This window comes from Diachasma alloeum, unplaced genomic scaffold (genome assembly GCF_001412515.2).
Source record: "Diachasma alloeum isolate Michigan unplaced genomic scaffold, Dall2.0 Dall_scaffold_00603, whole genome shotgun sequence".
In the NCBI taxonomy this organism is placed as follows: Eukaryota; Metazoa; Arthropoda; class Insecta; order Hymenoptera; family Braconidae; genus Diachasma; species Diachasma alloeum.
The window spans coordinates 135619-153615 of record NW_021680735.1 but is presented as its reverse complement, the minus strand read 5'-3'; the positions used below and the strand labels follow the sequence as shown (position 1 = coordinate 153615).

At 34.5% G+C, this 17997-nt stretch overlaps 2 protein-coding genes across 2 annotated transcripts; one reads left to right on the top strand and one right to left on the bottom strand.

The window, feature by feature from the left end:
• The first annotated feature begins 304 nt into the window (after positions 1-304).
• On the top strand, positions 305-9649 carry LOC107043588. Its single transcript, XM_015265138.1, has 4 exons — positions 305-1260; positions 7032-7117; positions 7280-7404; positions 8936-9649. The coding sequence occupies exons 1-4, from the start codon at positions 305-307 to the stop codon at positions 9446-9448; spliced, it is 1680 nt and encodes a 559-aa protein (XP_015120624.1). The 3' UTR covers positions 9449-9649.
• Positions 9650-12608: 2959 nt separating this feature from the next.
• On the bottom strand, positions 12609-16269 carry LOC107043587 (adrenodoxin). Its single transcript, XM_015265137.2, has 5 exons — positions 16099-16269; positions 14671-14840; positions 13781-13893; positions 13566-13698; positions 12609-12963 (listed from the first exon to the last, which is right to left on the bottom strand). Exons 2-5 carry the CDS (start codon positions 14829-14831, stop codon positions 12873-12875), a joined length of 498 nt encoding a protein of 165 aa, XP_015120623.1. The 5' UTR covers positions 14832-14840; positions 16099-16269; the 3' UTR covers positions 12609-12872.
• Positions 16270-17997: the final 1728 nt, after the last annotated feature.

The following is a 17997-nucleotide window of genomic DNA, read 5'->3' as shown; positions in this document are numbered from 1 at the left end:
ACTAAAAAATTTCTCTCTCTCTCCACAGGCACAACTCCACTGCAGATGAGCCCGTGGGAATTGACTCTTCACTTCAGCCCCATTCCGCCAACTTCCCGCTAAAACACCCCTGAACCTCCGAATGCCCCACACCCCCTAGTCCCACTGGCCCCACTAAACCCACGATGGACGGCTCAAGAGAGATCCCCTCCCCGCCCCCCACTAATTGACCACCCATTTTCACCGCATACCTCAAGAAAAAAAAACTAACCAAGAATTCCTCCACCAAATAACCCATGCAAACCCCCTCCCCCCCACCCGAGTGATGCTAAAGCACATACCGACGGTTCAGCCGTCCTCGAATGGCTCTCGAAACCAGCATCATCATCCCCACAACCACAGTATCCACCTCCACCACAACGACTACGGTAGCCAAACGATAGTCGGAAATCATCAGCATTTCACAACAGGCCAGCCAACGACATCATCCCGTCTTCCGCGTGGTTGTCACGATCAATCGGGAATATATGACTCACTCCACCCACATCCAAAGACCCGAGAGCCCACAGTCCACCGTCATCCCCTGACTCACAGCCAGTTGAGTGTCAACAATCTCTCAAGATTGAATCACTCTCACGGACTGAATCTATCAACCCTATCAACATCGAAGCACTCGATAGACAGTGCAAGCCCAGTCGTTGGCAATGATATTCATCCATCGACGAATCACTCGATCCATCATTACCATCATCACCTTGGCCATGGGGTCATGGGTTCGCACCTGCAGGACAGGCCACAGGTGAACGGTGGCCTGGACATTTCGAGGGTCTTGAGATTGCCCAGCCAAACGACACCCTCACCACCTGTTCCTGTTCATCCACCTGTTGCTGTTCAGCAAATAGCGACTATTTCTGGGACAAGTGGGCAGGTTGTACCGGTGCTGGACAATTCGTGGACGTCGTTCTGTCTCAAAGGAAAGGGAGGTCTCAATAACAAGAATCCGGAGGACGGGGTCAAGGAGATGCTGACGTTTCTCGGGCTACTGTGTCTTGTCTCGCTGCTGCTGGCGATGCTGTCGCATATCTTCCTGCTGAAGATGTCGCCGTTGAGCGTGACACCGAGTAGTTTGATTAGCCCTGAGGAGTATACGATTGTTTATGAGGTGACTTTGGGACTGTGTGCACTGGCGCTGTCGCTGAATCTCTGCTGTCTGCTGGTCTGCGCGATTCAGTTTCTGTTTGCTATGAAGCTGGTCAAGAGCTCGTATAACCAGAGTCATCGGTGAGTTGGTTTTTATTTTCACTAGCTCGCGTATTGATCACCTTTTGGTATGCCCTTGTTCCGGTCAGATTAGGCATTTCTTTTCTTGATTAACCCTAGATTGGTCACTCTATGAGGAAAACACCGCCGCGCGTGCTTTTTCTTTAACCCTAGTCTGGTTACCAAATGCAACCCTGCGACTCTGGTCACCTCCGCGGGGATTCCCCGCCGTATTATTTAGGCTTTAGCGTTGTCGAATTCACTCTACACTGGTCGGACGCGTTTAGCGAGTTTCCGGCAACGTCGCAGCATGGGCGATTTCATTTAGAATAGCTCTACCCGTTGGCCGGGCTACGCTGTACTTTGGATATTTTCAGTTTTTAAATTTTGCAACGAAATTGCATGGAAAAAATTTGAAAAAATTCACACCCAGTCAATATTATCTCAATTAAATTTCGCAAAATATTGATATTTTTTCAAACATTTCCTTCTTATAAATAAATAATAAAACTTGTTTGCAAAACGGTGGATTTTTTTTATGAGGTGTTAAAAAAATTCTTGATTTTTCCACGTCTAATGAAAAAAAATTCAGATTTCAATCTTTGATTACAATGGAAATGTTGATTTTCACATGAGACACTGGGTTAAATCCTGATTTTTAAACATTTCTTTTTTGAAGAGCGAAAACGATAATTAAATTGAGAAAAAATTAGAATTCCGAATCTATTTGAGTTTTCTACCATTTTTTTTGCAATTTTTAAATAATCTTCGAATTTACCGTAAGGGTAGAGCTACTTTAACATGGGAAAAAATAATTCATCTGTCCGAAATAATTTGTTTTCTTTAGGAATTTTGGGAAATATGTTATTCTAAAAACTATTATAATTTTTTAGATACTTCAATTGACAGTCAAATTTTTTTTAATTTTTCCGGTTTGACAGTCAATTGTAATTGAAGAAAAACGACGCGCGGCAGGTTTTCCCTCATAGGGTGATTGATCTAGGGTTCATTACAATTGACTGGCTAACAGGAAAAATTCAAAAAATTTGACTTTGTCAATTGAAGTGTCTGAAAAATTATAGCAGTTTTTAGAACAACATATTTCCCAAGATTTAATAATTTCATGAAGCTTCCTCAGAAAGTGAAACTTCCAATGTTTTTCAGATTTTTGAAATGTTTTCTAAGAGTTCACTATTGAGATTCAAATTTAAACCTGCAAAGTTTAAATAATAAAATCATTGTAAAATGTTCGGAAAGTCAGGGTCAAATGCACGCACGAAAAAATTGAATAGAAAAACCTATCGAATTCGATTTTTCTATATAACTTATTCTTTTCATATATTATCTATAGAATTTGCTGGACTCAAGTTTTTTCATTCTATTTTTCTTTAGAAAATATCCCAATAGAATAAGTTATGTAGAAAAAAACTGAATTCTATTGACTTTTTCTACTAAATATTTTCTATTGAACATTTCAATAGAATCGGCCAAAAACTAATAGAACAGTTCAACAGAAATTCAATAGAATTTTCTAACGAATTCGATAGGTTTTTCTATTAAATTTTTTCGTCCGTGTGGGGCCCAAATGAAAGCTCCGATGTTCGACAAGAAAAGTAGCAGAGCATTTCCCAGGTGAAAAAATAGTCAAACTACTTCGATATCCTTAAGTTTAGGATTTTTGCCTATATCAACCCATTGTAATCCCTAAAGTCCGAAAATGCAATTTTAGCGGCTTCCCCTTAAATTCGTTGGAATGTTTTATTTACCCAAAAAATCATTTCGATTAGATTACTGCTAGTCTCCATTGTCAGACTGTCTTCGCCAGACAGATGCACAATACCCACTTGTAAATCGAACAGGTGCGGCCCGGAAGTTCCTCGCCTACCAAACAGCGCTGTGATGAACCGTGAACATAGGAAATAACCGAGCTGTTCTACAAAGAATGTTGGTTCCCCCTCATTCATCCGTCTGCATGACTTCCTAAAGGTTTTCGATGCAACTGAAGACCCATCACCAGGTTCAGCGTCCTTCAGACATGTTCCGCGACTCGCGTTGTAGGGTAAAAAAGAAAAGCGCTGGAGAATAAGTGAAAAAAAAACTTGCTCTTGGAGCTCATAAGATACCCCGCTAGAAATTCCCACGATGCCATTGCTACCGGCCCTTCGGCTGCACGAGTACGGCGACCTTTTTCCGCGTGGATATTCTCAAGGCTTCTCTAGTCTGTCTATTCCGGAGACAAATTCAATGAGTGAATATTTTAGATATTTCGTTCATCGATATTTACTGCGATGATTGTAGCGACATGCGCGATAGTTGGTGCACCATTGTGTGCGATAGTTTGAGCAATGTTCATTGCAGCCACACTGAGAAAAAAAATTTCTACATGGAGAGAAATATTCAAGAAAAATTACGGATCTTTTTCTTTTCTTTTCGTAATTCCGGAGCGAAATGTGGTTGTAGGAAATTTTACGGAACTGTCACGGAATTTTTACCTAAAATCACGGAATTTTACCAGAGATTTCCGCAATTTTTACCCGAATCTCCTGTGAAAAATTACGATACCGTCACTTAAATTTTCGGAGTCGATTCCGTAATCGGTGAACGAACTGTGAGTTTCGTAATTTTTACGGAATATTTCTCTCCGTGTAATATCTAAAACATATTTTCTTGAGACAAGTAATTTTTCTTCAATTGCTCAATTCTACCAGACATCTCAACTCATGTGGCCCGAGAAAGGTCTCATGCTTCAAAATATTCTTGTACTCAAGTATGATTTTGTTGCAAATGAACTCACTCAAATCGCGTAGAAGAATCGCCAATCGTCAAGTATTTATTGTTTTCATAATTTTTTTGTTGTGCAATTCCACTATTTCGATATGTAATATATTCATGATATAATGCGCACCGATAGTGATAAATGAGAATTCATTTGAGTTCCGTGAGCCACAAACATTCTGAGATTTAAACCCTTGAAAATAATTTACTCCTCTCAAGTAAATCTGGTCTACGTATTAGGAAATTTTTCTCTCAGTGCATGCACCGATAATTTTATCAACATGAAGAGCGATATTAATTTTCATATCAAGTCTCATTGATAACTGCGTCATCGTTTCCAATCATGGCCGTAGTCAATCGCGATGTAATTGGCTCGAGGGGCTAATACTTAGGAAATCACTAGACCACTCGACTGGAAATCAAGGAAGAAATCATAAAGAAATCAAGTAATTTCCGAAATCATTAGAAATCATCGATGAGTGTAAAATCGAAATTGATTTTGCAGTTTCAACTCTATAATTTTTGTTATGGTACCGGTGCGTTCGAAATCACCCAATCCCGAAATGCAACGGTTTCTTGAAATCAAGAAATCATTGGAATCTACTAAAAATCATGAAAATCACAAGAAATCAAAAGAAATCATGATTTCTAATGTTGATTGAGAAATCACAAAAATCATTCGCGAAATCACCGACATCAACAGGAAATCATCTGATTGTGGAAATCACTGAGTCACGCGATTGAGGAGACCAGCTCCTCGAATTGGCTGAAGTATTGAAAAATTCTAATGTTCATCATTAAATTAATCATTAAATTCTAATGTTCGTCTATTATCGGAATTTCGTAATTTTTGTACCATTGAATTCCCGATTTTCTATTCTATATCTGCCTGAAATTTGTAAGCAAAGTGCTGAAGTCACCCTGTAGATGGACATTTTAGTAGATCTTATAGTGGAGAATCATTCGAGTTCTAAAAAAGTTCACGCACGAAAACATTTCGTAGAAAAATCTAAAAAAATTTATTGAAAATTTCATCTTTCTGTACAACTTTTTCTATTGAGATATTTTCTATAGGAATTTCTTGACATGAATTTTATAAGTTTTTTCCATTGCATTTTCCTTCTCTTTTCATTAAAAAAATCGAACGAAAATAAATTGATTTGAATTGTTAATAACTTCTTATCATACAAGTGGACTCTTCGCGCGCAAAGAATCGCTCTTTTCTCACGAGTATCATAAAATATCGTAAGATACATAGGGGAGGATGGGGCAAAACGGCCCCCCTTCAATCGTCAATATTTTCCGATTCAATAATCCGATTGGGATGAGTTAAAGCTCGTTTTGAAGAATGAAAAATTATCTTTAAAATGAAGTTGAAACTGGGGATTCTCACAATGTCATTCACAAGTTATTGACAATTGAAGGGGGGCCGTTTTGCCCCACCCTCCTCTATAAAGAAAAATATGACCAAAAAATGACGGTCATGTGACGCACAACTTCACTGCAGCCTTATAAAATTAAGAAGCAGAAGAAAATTGCATTGAAGTTGAATTGGAGAAAGTCGACAGGTTGAATTATGCATAATTCTATTCAACGAAAATCTTGAAGCGGGAATAGATACGCGACGAGAAACAAGACATAGTTGTTGGCATATCAGTATTTGCGTAGAGATAAATCAATCAACTGATAAAAATTAAAGGCATTTTGTTATCAATATTGAAGCGGAAGAGATCTATTAGCAAAGATTAAATACCTGCATAATGAGACATGTCTACGAGGAAGACCGACTTGAACTCTTACGATTTTATATCATGCGATAACGAAATTTCCCCACTTCAGTGATAATACAAATAATAAATCTCGTAAATGGTAGGATATTTCTCAAGTACTTTTGCATTTAAGGAATTCGAATATCAATTTGAAGTGGAAGAGATGTTATTTTGAGGCGAATTGCAATATCAATGAAGAGATAAGATTATTTAGAAATTTATTTACATCGCGTTGATCTAAAAATATTCAAAAAAAATCAGAAACCTTTAGAACAAACAAAAAATACATCTCTATGAAATTGAACATTGGATGATGTTAATCATAAATTCTTTCATTAATGCACACTTAGACCAAATTAATGAAAACAAGTGGAAAATTGCTTGCATCCTCAAACTCGGTCAAAGGGACATCGAAACAATTCTTTAAAGGCATCATTCAATCAATTCAAAACATTTTTTTGAGTCATCGCACATGGGACAACGATTTTATCAAAAGTTCGGAATGCGATCGCTTGCGTATCGGAAGTTCGGAAGTTCTAAAAATTAATATGTGAATTAAATTTTGATTAATGTCGATGGATAGAACTCAACAATAGCTAGGGAAGAGTGGGGCAAAATAAAAAAGTCAAAAAAACGACTGTTTGACGCAATTCAAGCAAAAAAAATTGTTATGTTAATTTTTTTTTGTCAACTTTTCTTTATTCTTGGCAGTACTGATGAGAATAATAATTTTACATTCAGCAGAATGGAATAAACGGTACTCCCTAGAATAAAAAAAAGTTGATAAAAAAACGTTTAATAAAAAATTTTTTTCACGGTTTCATTTTGCCCCACTCTCCCCTACATTTTAAAAAATAGTAGGGGAGGTTGGGGTAAAACGGACACTTTTGACTTTTTTTAAAATGTTAATGAGGGGTTGAAATGTTGATAAAATTTAATATTTTTTTTCCAATACAAAGAACAATTCTTTCCCTTTGTGACGAGCCTAAACTGAGCTCAATTGATCAATTTGTTTCTGAGTTATGAATAATTTAAAAAAGTTTAAAGTGTCCGTTTTACCCCACCCTCCCCTATATTGGATCATAACGTGTTGATATAACCCGACAAACCCAAAACTTAACTTTATACAATTACAAAACCTCCGTTCGGTAGCAAAAATTGTCAAGTGGATGAAATGAAAATTCCACTCGCCTTCAAATTAAAATTTCCTTGCAATGTCGTAATGGCTTTTGTCTCCTCCAATTTCAGTACAAATATGTACCTGCAAAAATCATCATTAAGTAGGATGTGCGCTGTCGGTGGATTCTTCGTCAGCATTCCAGTATTCCTCACCGGTGAGATTCATCATATTGTTTTTTTCCATCTCATTTCTCGTTACTCATCCCACTCCACCTTTTGTTTCATCCTGTGTTTAACCGTTCAATCCTCGCTCATCACATTTCCTCGAAAACACGAGAGTTATTTAGGAACGTTATCCGAATGTTCTTCTTTTGCAGGTATGATACTCTACACATTTATTCAATTTCACTCGACGCCAGCGATAGTCATGTCTGTTTTTATTGGCCTTGGAATTGTCTTCTGCGGCTGCGCTATGGTACACAATGTCTTTGTGTGGCAAAGAGTAGGTTGTTCACATATTCATTAATTAATTTTTTTAATTGTTCTTGGCATTTCTGTTATTTGTTTACGAAAAAAATACGTGGCATGGAAATTTTATCATTGATAAGGGCTTTTTATTGCAACGAATGCCCAACTTTTGTCATGAAAAATTGATGGATCTCCATAATATGATATTATTGTAGAGATACATCAGTCCTGAGAATTTAAACCTGGGGGAATTCTAAAATAATGTAACTGTAATTATAATTTATGGAAATGGCTATTCCTGTTGCAAGGTGGCACGTCTTTTCAACTAGGCGACATTTCAACTACAACATATCAACTAGTTTTTGTGAAATTACTATATTTTTACGAATTGGTCGAAATTTTTTTAATTTTCATTTTTTTTATTCTTTGCTTTTCAACAGACAACGTAATGCAACTCAATTTAACCACTGAACTAATATATTAATGATTAATATCGTACAAAGATTTAATTAATAGTTGTTTTCATTTCTAAGGGTTTTCCGTGCTTTTTTCTGAGCAGCAGGGATGGCCAACAATATTAGATTTGGACAATATTAAAAAGGATTATCTACTTATATTGTTCAAAGTTTACCTATATTTATCGAAATTTAATATATTATAAAATTTAATAATTAAATTTTCCGATTAATGGTAAATCAAATATTTGATAATATTGAAATGTAAATTTTTCGTTAATAAATTAATTCTAAATTTAGGTACTTGATTTTCGATTATCCAAATAATCGTCAATCTTCCCACCTAAATTATTGGTTAATGGAATATTTCAAAATTTGAATGTACAAATTGATGGTTAATTCAATATTTAACATTTTTTAAGACTTATGTTAAAATTGACAAATTCATAATGACATAATGAATTTATAATTAAAAAATGACGCATCACGTATGAAAAAATTTAATAGAAAACCTAGCAAATTCGCTAGAAAATTCTATTGGAATTCAATAGTAATTCTATGGAACATCTATAGGATTTCTATTGGAATTCTATTGGAAAATTCTATTTGTTTTTTGCGCTAATTCTATTGGATATTCGATAAAAAGAAGTCAATAGATTTCGAATTTCTGTTTGAAATTTTCTCTTCAGATTTTTTCTATAAGAATGCTTGGTCATCAATTTTCTTTTTTCCACTCGCATTCTGTAACGCAAAACCAAACAAAATCCAGCGGAAAGAACTTCGAAAATTTGTGCCCAATAATTTCTAATAGAAAAAATCTCGAGAAAAATTCCGGCAGAAATTCTAAATCTATTGACTGTTTCTTATCGAATATCTAATACAACCAGCGCAAAAAAAATAGAATTTTCCAATAGAATTCCAATAAAAATCCTATAGAAACCCCATAGAATTCCTACAGAATTCCAATAGAATTTTCCAGCGAATTCGCTAGGTTTTCTATCGAAGTTTTTCATACGTGATTGCGGCGTTTCCCCCACGTGGTGACCAATCTAGCTTTAAAACGAAGCCCAACGCCTAAAAACTCCTGGTAATCATCATTTTCCTCAACAGGAGAAGACAAACGCCGTGAAAGCGCTTGCGCGGGCGCAATGCGAAGCGGCAGCGCAGCTGCAGCGTCAGCAGCAGATGCAACAGGCCCAGCAACAGGCCACCATCCCACGTGGCACCTCTACCATCCCACGTGGCAACTGTACAATACCGAAACACATTAACTCAACCCTGCCCCATCACCCCCGAGGATCTCACCCCCAAACACAGGTGCATCAGCAGTCGCACGACGTTCTGAGGCACGCGCAGATGTCCCCAGTACTGCTGACCCTGTCAGCAAGTCCAGCCGCCCACAATCACTCGAGTATCGATGTCCACAGGGTGCCAGCGAGTCCTCCAACTACACCGGCTGGTGACAGAACTCCAACGAGTCCTGTTAACAAGTCAATTAATCGATCCCAGCATCAGATGCGCGAGGCCAGTGGCAGTGTCAGTCCTGGAATGCCAACTGCCACTTTGGACCTCAGCAGCGCTGCTAATACCAACAGTCCTCACGAGCTCTCTACTCTCGTTTAATTCAGTGGGGATGATTTTTTTGGAAAGACTGGTTGTAGGGGAAATATCGAGGAAAATGGATTTCGAGGAAAAGGTCACAAAACATTATTTTTTGAAATTCATGAACGAAGAACATTTCGTAGGGAAACAGGGTGCATTTGCTTGAAAATTCTATTGGATTTCGTTAGAAAATTCCATTAGTTTTTCCCCGATTTTATTGAAATTCTGCAGATTTTCTGTACACTGATAGAACGGTTTAGTCGAACCAAACGAGACTTTTTAACTATTACCACGATTCGTTAACTATTAACGAATCGCGGTAACAGTGAAGAAGCCTCGTTTGGTGCAACTGAATCGTTCCACCTTTTCTATCAGTATACGTTTTTGATGGAAAAAAATTTTCAGTAGGAAATGTTTTACAGAAAAAATCGATAAATTTTTATTTTATTATAAAATTTAGTCAATTGAGGCCTGGTTGCACCAGCTTCAAGAAAATATGTATATTTGGAAGTTGGATGACTTATTTTAATATTAAAATATTCAAAAATACCAACTGCCACTTTGGACCTCAGCAGTGCTGCTAATACTAACAGTCCTCACGAGCTCTCTCCTCTCGTTTAATTCAGTGGGGATGATTTTTTTGGAAAGACTGGCTGTAGGGGAAATATCGAGGAAAATGGATTTTGAGAAAAAGGGCACAAAACATTATTTTTTTAAATTCATGAACGGAGAACATTTCGTAGGAAAATCTAGTGCATTTGCTTGCAAATTCTATTGGATTTCGTTGGAAAATTCCATTAGTTTTTCCCCGATGGAAAATGTTCAGTAGGAAATATTTTATAGAAAAAATCGATAGATTTCGATTTTGTTATAAAATTAACTCAATTGAGCCCCCGTTACACCAGCTTCAAGAAAACATGTATATTTGGAAGTTGAATGGATTATTTTAATATTAAATATGAAAAAATGTCATCTGCCAAAAATTTTATTGAATTTCTGTTGAAAATGCCATTAGTTTTCCCTGATTCTATCGAAATTCTGCAGATTTTCTGTGCGTTTTTGGTGGAAAATGTTCAACAGAAAATATTTTGTAGAAAAAATCGCTAGATTTCGATTTTGTTATAAAATTTACTCAATTGAGGCCCGGTTGCACCAGCTTCAAGCAAACATGTATATTTGGAAGTTCGATGGATTATTTTAATATTAAATATGAAAAAATGCCACCTGCCAAAAATTTTATTGGATTTATATTGAAAATTCCACTAGTTTGCCGCACTCGATTCTATTGAAATTATGCAACTTTTCAACGCGTTTTCGACAGAAAATGTTCAGTAGAGAATATTTTACAGAAAAAATCGATAGATTTCGATTTTATTATAAAATTTACTCTATTGAGACCCGGTTTCTTTCTCCCTTGATATTTTTCAAATCCATTACTCGCCAAGATAGTTTGAATGCAACTATAATCACTCCTCGAAACAAGACAGAATCACCTATAATAAATTAACAACTGAAATGATAATTAATCATTATCGCAAAACCAAAGCTCTTATCTATTTTATGGACCCCAGTGTAAAACAATGGCAAATATAAAGAAAAGACCTCCCCATGTACTTTAGAATTACGAAACTCTTGCATTTACGTTATTTCCGTATTATTGTACAATAAATAGTGCTCCACTCGATTTGTAACTTCCCGCATTTGTACATAAAAAGATAACACGATTTTATCATGTCGGTAATTGTTTATTACTCTGGATTATTATCACTGTATACGGAGAATGATTAACGTATTATTCTACTGATGAAGAATCTCAAGGAAGTGCCTGAAAACTTTTGTCGACATTATTTTGGGAATATCTCTAGACATTTACTGAGGAGATTTTTTTTGGAGCTCTTGATATTTTCAACAAGAGGTCTGACGGTGAACTAGGGTAACCAGACCAATAGATAGACAGTTGAGGACAATTAGAGGTTCGTCAAGAAATCCAAAATTGATAAATCACCTAAATACGCCAACGAAGGGTTCTGTACATGAAGAAATATATGAATTATGAGAAAATAATTATTTCAAGTGGAAACAATGAAGGAATAAATGATAAAGTGATCAAAAAGTGGGATACAGCTCAAGCATACGACAGACGGTCATATTTAACTGCTATTCAAACAAATTAATCCTTCTGCATGTTAAAAAATGAAGAATGATCGTTTTCGATAAGAGTAATTTATCAGCCACTGAGAGCCAATACTCTACCTCGCGACAATTTGCTTTTTTTACGTTCAAAATGTTCATCAATCAAAAATAAGAAAGTCGTCGTATTAATGTACATTAGTTTTATCATCAAAAATGGAAATTGCTAGGGGAGAGTGGACCAAAATGAAACAGTTGAAAAATGACTCTTTGACGCAATTGAATCAAAAAATTTTTTTTGTTAAATATTTATTTTTATTAACTTTTGTTTAACATTTTTCTATTCTTGAGGGGGAGACCCGGAGGGGGAAAAAGGAAAATGTGATGTTGAATCACATTTTCAATCAAATGAAAAAAGAACAGTGTAATTGGCTTGATCCAATCAATTGATTATAAGACGAATAAAAGATTGTTATTCTTATCGGTACTCCCAATAATAAATAAGTTGAAAAAAAAAATTACCAAAAAATTTTTTGTTGCTTGAATTGCGTCTGTCATTTTTCGACGGTTTCATTTTGCCCCACTCTGCCCTAATTCTATTTCTATTTCTATCTTATTTCTATTATATTTTTTACAGAATATTAAAAAAAGTTGAAATCGTCTAGTTATTGGTCTGGCTACCCTATTCTCGATCTGTTCATTCTTGAGATTCTCAAAATAACAAAAGTGCCTGAAGACTAGAACCTAATAAATAACTTAAATTGTCGTCATTCTGTTTTATCATGGAATTATATTTTTTTATGAGGAGAAAAAAAATTCTCAAGTGAGCTTTATGTAAATAGAATTAAACTGACTCGATCGTAATGTCGTAATTGTATGAAATAGGATAAAATATTATATTATGTAACGAAGAGGGTATTTTTTTCTTATATATTCTAGAGAAGTAAATTATTTGTTATATTATTGAAGTACAAAAGTGTTTTAGCTTTATGTACACACGAGAAACTTATAAGCCCAATGTTTAATGTTTAGAATAAATCATTTTAAACAGTAAAACAATTACTTAATTTATTTTTTCTATTACAAAAAATATTTATCACCTATTTCCCAATTATTCATGTACATGTATCCAAGTACGCTTTTGAAATTGCAACGATTGTTTAGTCGTGTAAAAAAAACTGAGCACTTCGTGATCATTATTCTTGACCTATTATGTACATCTGACAACCACGGTTGACGAATTTGGACTTTAATCATTCATTGTTGAATGTCACTTTACTAGATTTTTTAATTTCATTAGTTTGATTTTGCTGTCTCAGCTACGAGCATCGTAGAGCGTTGGGGGTACTTGAACCTCGAGTCCATCCAGGTCTCTCGTTAGGATTATTTGACAACCAAGTCTAGACCTAAATGAGAAGAAAGAGAAAAATGGAAATTGAGTTTGACTAAATTGACCTATTGCTGCGAATGATTCAGCAAAATGCGTTCGAATGGATTAATCTTTGATTCTAGTACATGACAAATATTTTTCTCAAAAGAGAAATTTGCAAATATTTCGCTCAGTATCGGGAATTCAAAAGGGATTTATAAGTCAAAAATTGAATGAAAGATTTTGAAATCAATGGCGATGGTTTTTCAAACTGGCATTTCATTTCCTTATTTATTCGGAATAATTAATAGTCATAGAAATATCGTTGAATCATTGATATTGGAAGAAAAAATTCAAAAAGATGTGCTTTAAAGAAAATTTTTTCATCACAAAGAATTACCGAATTTCCTTCAAAATTTTGTCTTAAAACCACTCATTATAAGGATAATTGATGAATTAAAAATTTTGAAGGCAAATTCCATAAATAGATAACTCTTGAAATTGAATCCAGGTTATTTTCCAAATTTCTCGGAAACTACTGGATTTAAAGGAAAAACTTGAAGAATATTTTTTACAGCCCCTGACAATTTCTGATTGAAAAACCACTACTCATTTGGGCTTTTTCAAGGAAATACTAACGTCTCCGTCAGTCCAGAGGCTAGATCCAACATGTCGTTCTCCTCGTCCGTTGGTTTATCAGGTAATTTATCATAAATGTCCTTTGGAAGTATTAAATGACACGTACTGCACGTCAGTGTTCCTTCACAGGCACCTGCGCCATCAAAATAACATTTCAATTGGTCATATTCGTACGAAATCGCCTCGAGAAATTGATAAATAGTGTTTCAACTAACCGTAGCCATCCAAATCAATTTCGTTATTGACAACAATGTCTAAGAGTGTGTCTCCGATTTTTCCTTTTGCCTCGATTCTCTCTCCGCTTGCCCTTATGAATGTGACTTTTACTCTGAAAAAATACACAAAATTTTTCCCATGCTAATTACGAGAAAAATAAAGATGGAATGAGATATTCAAGTGCTTCTTATAGATTTGAAAATTTTTAATTATCAAAGTTATAATTAAATTGCAAAAAAAGTAATCGATGGCTAGATTTATTTAAAATATATTGTGCAAACAGATGCCTGTTTGTTTACATTTCCTTCTCATCAATGAATAATGAAAATTGTTTCGATTTCAAAGAAATTATTGCTAGGGTGGAAAGATTACTGAAAAATCATTTATGGATGGAGCTAGTTAAGATAGAGTGTTGAGAGACTAAGGTGAAAAGAAATTTTAAGAGATTAGAAATTGAACAATCGCTTAAATTGTGATACTGTGATATTATCATTAGTTATTATACATTATTGATATAAAAACAATTTATTGGAGTGTTTTTGGAGATATTTTTCTTTGGCTTGTGTAGATGTAAAACTGTAACAGTAGCATCAAGGAAATAAAGTATTCTATTCTATTCGTTTATGGAAAAAGGTATTAACTTCTAATAATTCTCTTTTACCAAAATGCAAATATTGCAGTTACTGCATAAATTTTCATGGAAAAATTATATTTTCAGATTTTCGAAATATTTCCTAAACGTTAAAAAGACAAGATTAAATTTAGATATTCAATGGGGCTCAAATGAACGCTCTGATGGATACGTATAAATGTAGCAAAAGATTCCAACAAAAACATTGCTCAAGAAAATTAATAGAATTTTTCCCATGAATTCCGTTTAAATACTCACTCTTCCTTTTTCTCTTGAAGTGGTTGTGTAGTCGAGGCTGCTCTCACAAAACTCGTCTGATTGGGATTTTTTAATACCGATGGATTGACTTTGGGTTGAAGTCTAGATATTGGGATAAATCGATGCAAATTCCGAACTAGTGCCATTGTCGTATGCGACATAATAATTCTCTGAAAGAGAAAAATTGTCACGTTTTTAAGTTTAACATTACCTATTGGAATGACATTTTTCATACATTGAAGATCCATTATATATGTTGAAAATGAATAATTAGCACAAAAAAAAATTGCTTATTGTTCGTTTACTCCGCAATCGCTCAAAATGTTAAAAATAGTCCAGGGCCTCCAATTTTTGAGCTACAGAGGTTTTTTTTCAAAATTTTTGAAAAAATGTGTACAATAACAATTACGAATTAGTTTTTTGAAATTCAACTCCTACACAGCTAATTTAGTTATTTTTTAAATGAAAAATTGCCCCAGTCATGTAAGATAGTCCGAAAAATGATTCTGAATGAATCGAGAATATATTTTAAATATTTTATGATGATTGTTCTGCCTATTTTACATGAATGGCGCAAAGTTTTATATTAAGCAAAACGAAATTAGAGGTGTAGGAGTCGAATGTCAAAAAACTAATTCGTAATTGCTATTCTACCCATTTTTTCAAAAATTTTGAAAAATAAACCTCTGTAGCTCAAAAATTGGAGGCCCTGGACTACTTTTAACATTTTAAGCATCTGCGGGGCAAACGAACAATAAACAATTAATTTTTTGCACTAATTATTCGTTTTTAGACATATATAATCGATCTTCAATGCATGAGAAACCTCACTCCAAGAGCCCACGACTTTTAAAATTCATGATAGTCTCCCCTTAAATGAAGAGAATTTTTGAACATTCTTACATACAAAAAAAATCAACTTCTTTCTGTCATGTACAATTCATTGTTAATTTCATTTCATAAATCATCGAAAGAGAGCAATTTGAAGAAAAAAGAAAACCGAAAAACCAGAATTCGTTCTAGCGTTCCATAACCTCGAAATATTCGAAGGATTATTGTTCTATTGAATGAACTATGACGAAACTGTGGCAAAATAATATTCTTCAATGCTCATAAGAATAACAAGTCACAGAAAAAGCTCTCAAAATTCTAAAGATATTTTCAAACATTTTGGAGCATTGCAATGGATCAGTTCATCGAACACCAAATTGAATTGGAACTCCACAAAAGTTTCTTATCGGCATTGTCCACGAACAGGACTTATATTTGAGGTTATTAAGTGTCAATAAACAATATCGGAGCACAAATGACTTGAAAAATGAGACATAATCTAAATAAAGAATTGGACATTGTGGAATTAGGGAAATATTTTGAGTGTTCACGATCGTCAGAGTTATATATTCTGACGTTTCATTAACTCGCGATTACCTGAATATTGATATCCTAGGTAAGTCGTAAAAACTTAACTCATTCCCTGGAACACTTGCCCCACTATCAATAGGTTTCTACGGTTCTTTGAGTTACACCGGACTTTCACGACATTCTTCAAATGATGAAATCCCCCTGTTACTCCGTGATACCAACAGTTTCAGCGTCGGTCATGCGTGACTGTCTGCCTTACCAACGGTAGGGAGAGACAATTTTCTTCCCGGAGCAGGACTAGGGAGGGATTTGCGGTGTTTGTCGATTAATCGAAACCATCGATGTTTTTCATTCGATGTTTTCAACGGCCGATTAATCGAAAATATCGATTTTTCATTCCCAATCATCAATGTTTTTCATTCGATGTTCTCAACTACCGATTAATCGATTTTCGATTCCTTTTTCCAAACATCCATGTTTTTGAGCCGGCTAATAAAATTTTTCATTTTTCTATCGAAGAATAATACTGATCGATTAAGAATTAAAAAAGTAATAATTTATCCTCAATTAGAAGTAATTCTTTTCTACAGTATACGCGCTATAAATAATAAGCGAGTAAGTCCAGTCGTCTATTGTTTTTTTTTAATTTCAATTTTTCTCAAAATTTTTAAAATAAAAAAAAAATTCCTGTGTAATGAGAAAAACATTGATTTTTTAAATAATCGATGTTTTTTCCAGAAAATCGATTCACAACCAGAACAATCTATTCGATTGTTCTTCGATAATCGATGTTTTCTGAAACATATCCCTGAGCAGGACTTTTTTTGACGCTTTATGTCATTTATAACAAACCTTAAACATCTTTCGAAGAAAAAAAACATTTTCATACTTTATTGCATTGAAAAGAATTATTATTTCAAATGATCGTTTTTTATGAATAATTTTATTACGACTCCAAACAAATGATTATTATAGTGGAAAGTTGATTGTTTATAAATTATTTATAGAAAATGCTCGTAATTTTCAAAGATTGCAATGTTTTGCAAACTTACTTTTCCAAAAGTGAACTTTCGAATTTCTTTTTCTGATTTTTTAAATGTTTTCTAACGGTTTAATGTCAACCGTACTCAGATTCAAGAAGAGCATGTTACTGGATAAGAAATAGCCGAAGTATATATGATAGTAAAGATAATATAAATATATATAATAGTAAAAGTAGTAGAATTTTCAAGCAAATTTGTTAGGCTTTTGTATGAAATTTCTTCGTCATGTCTCGTTACTAATTTTTTATTCACCGTACAGTGCTCTCCTCTCAAAATTTATAAACTATTCCGCTGTGGCTCCACACGTATGAAAAAATGGTATAGAAATTCTATAGGATTTTCGTATATGATATTCGGATATTTCTATACGGATATTTTTAATACAAATTATTTCTATACGATTTCTACAGGTTTGATCCTATACGACCCATTACCACTTTTATAGAAACATTTCGTATGGATTCGCGACATTTCTCTACATTTTTCTCTGGAGTGTTAAGAATCTTCCGTATGAAAAAAAAAATGATGTAAAAATTTATGTATAGAAATAATTCGTATAGAAAATATTCATATAGGGGAGGGTGGGGCAAAACGGCCCCCCTTCAATTGTCAATAACTTGTGAATGACATTGTGAAAATTCCCACTTTCAACTTCATTTTGAAGATAATTTTTCATTCTTCAAAACGAGCTTTAACTCATCCCAATCGGATTATTGAATCGGAAAATATTGACGATTGAAGGAGGGCCGTTTTGCCCCATCCTCCCCTAGAAATATCCGAATATCATATACGGAAATCCTATAGAGTTTCTATACGCAATCCGTGTAGAAAATTTCTTTACGATTTTTGCATACGTACACTTATTCAGTATTACCTATTAATTTTGATGGGTGTGAGCAGCACCATCAATTCATTCACGGAC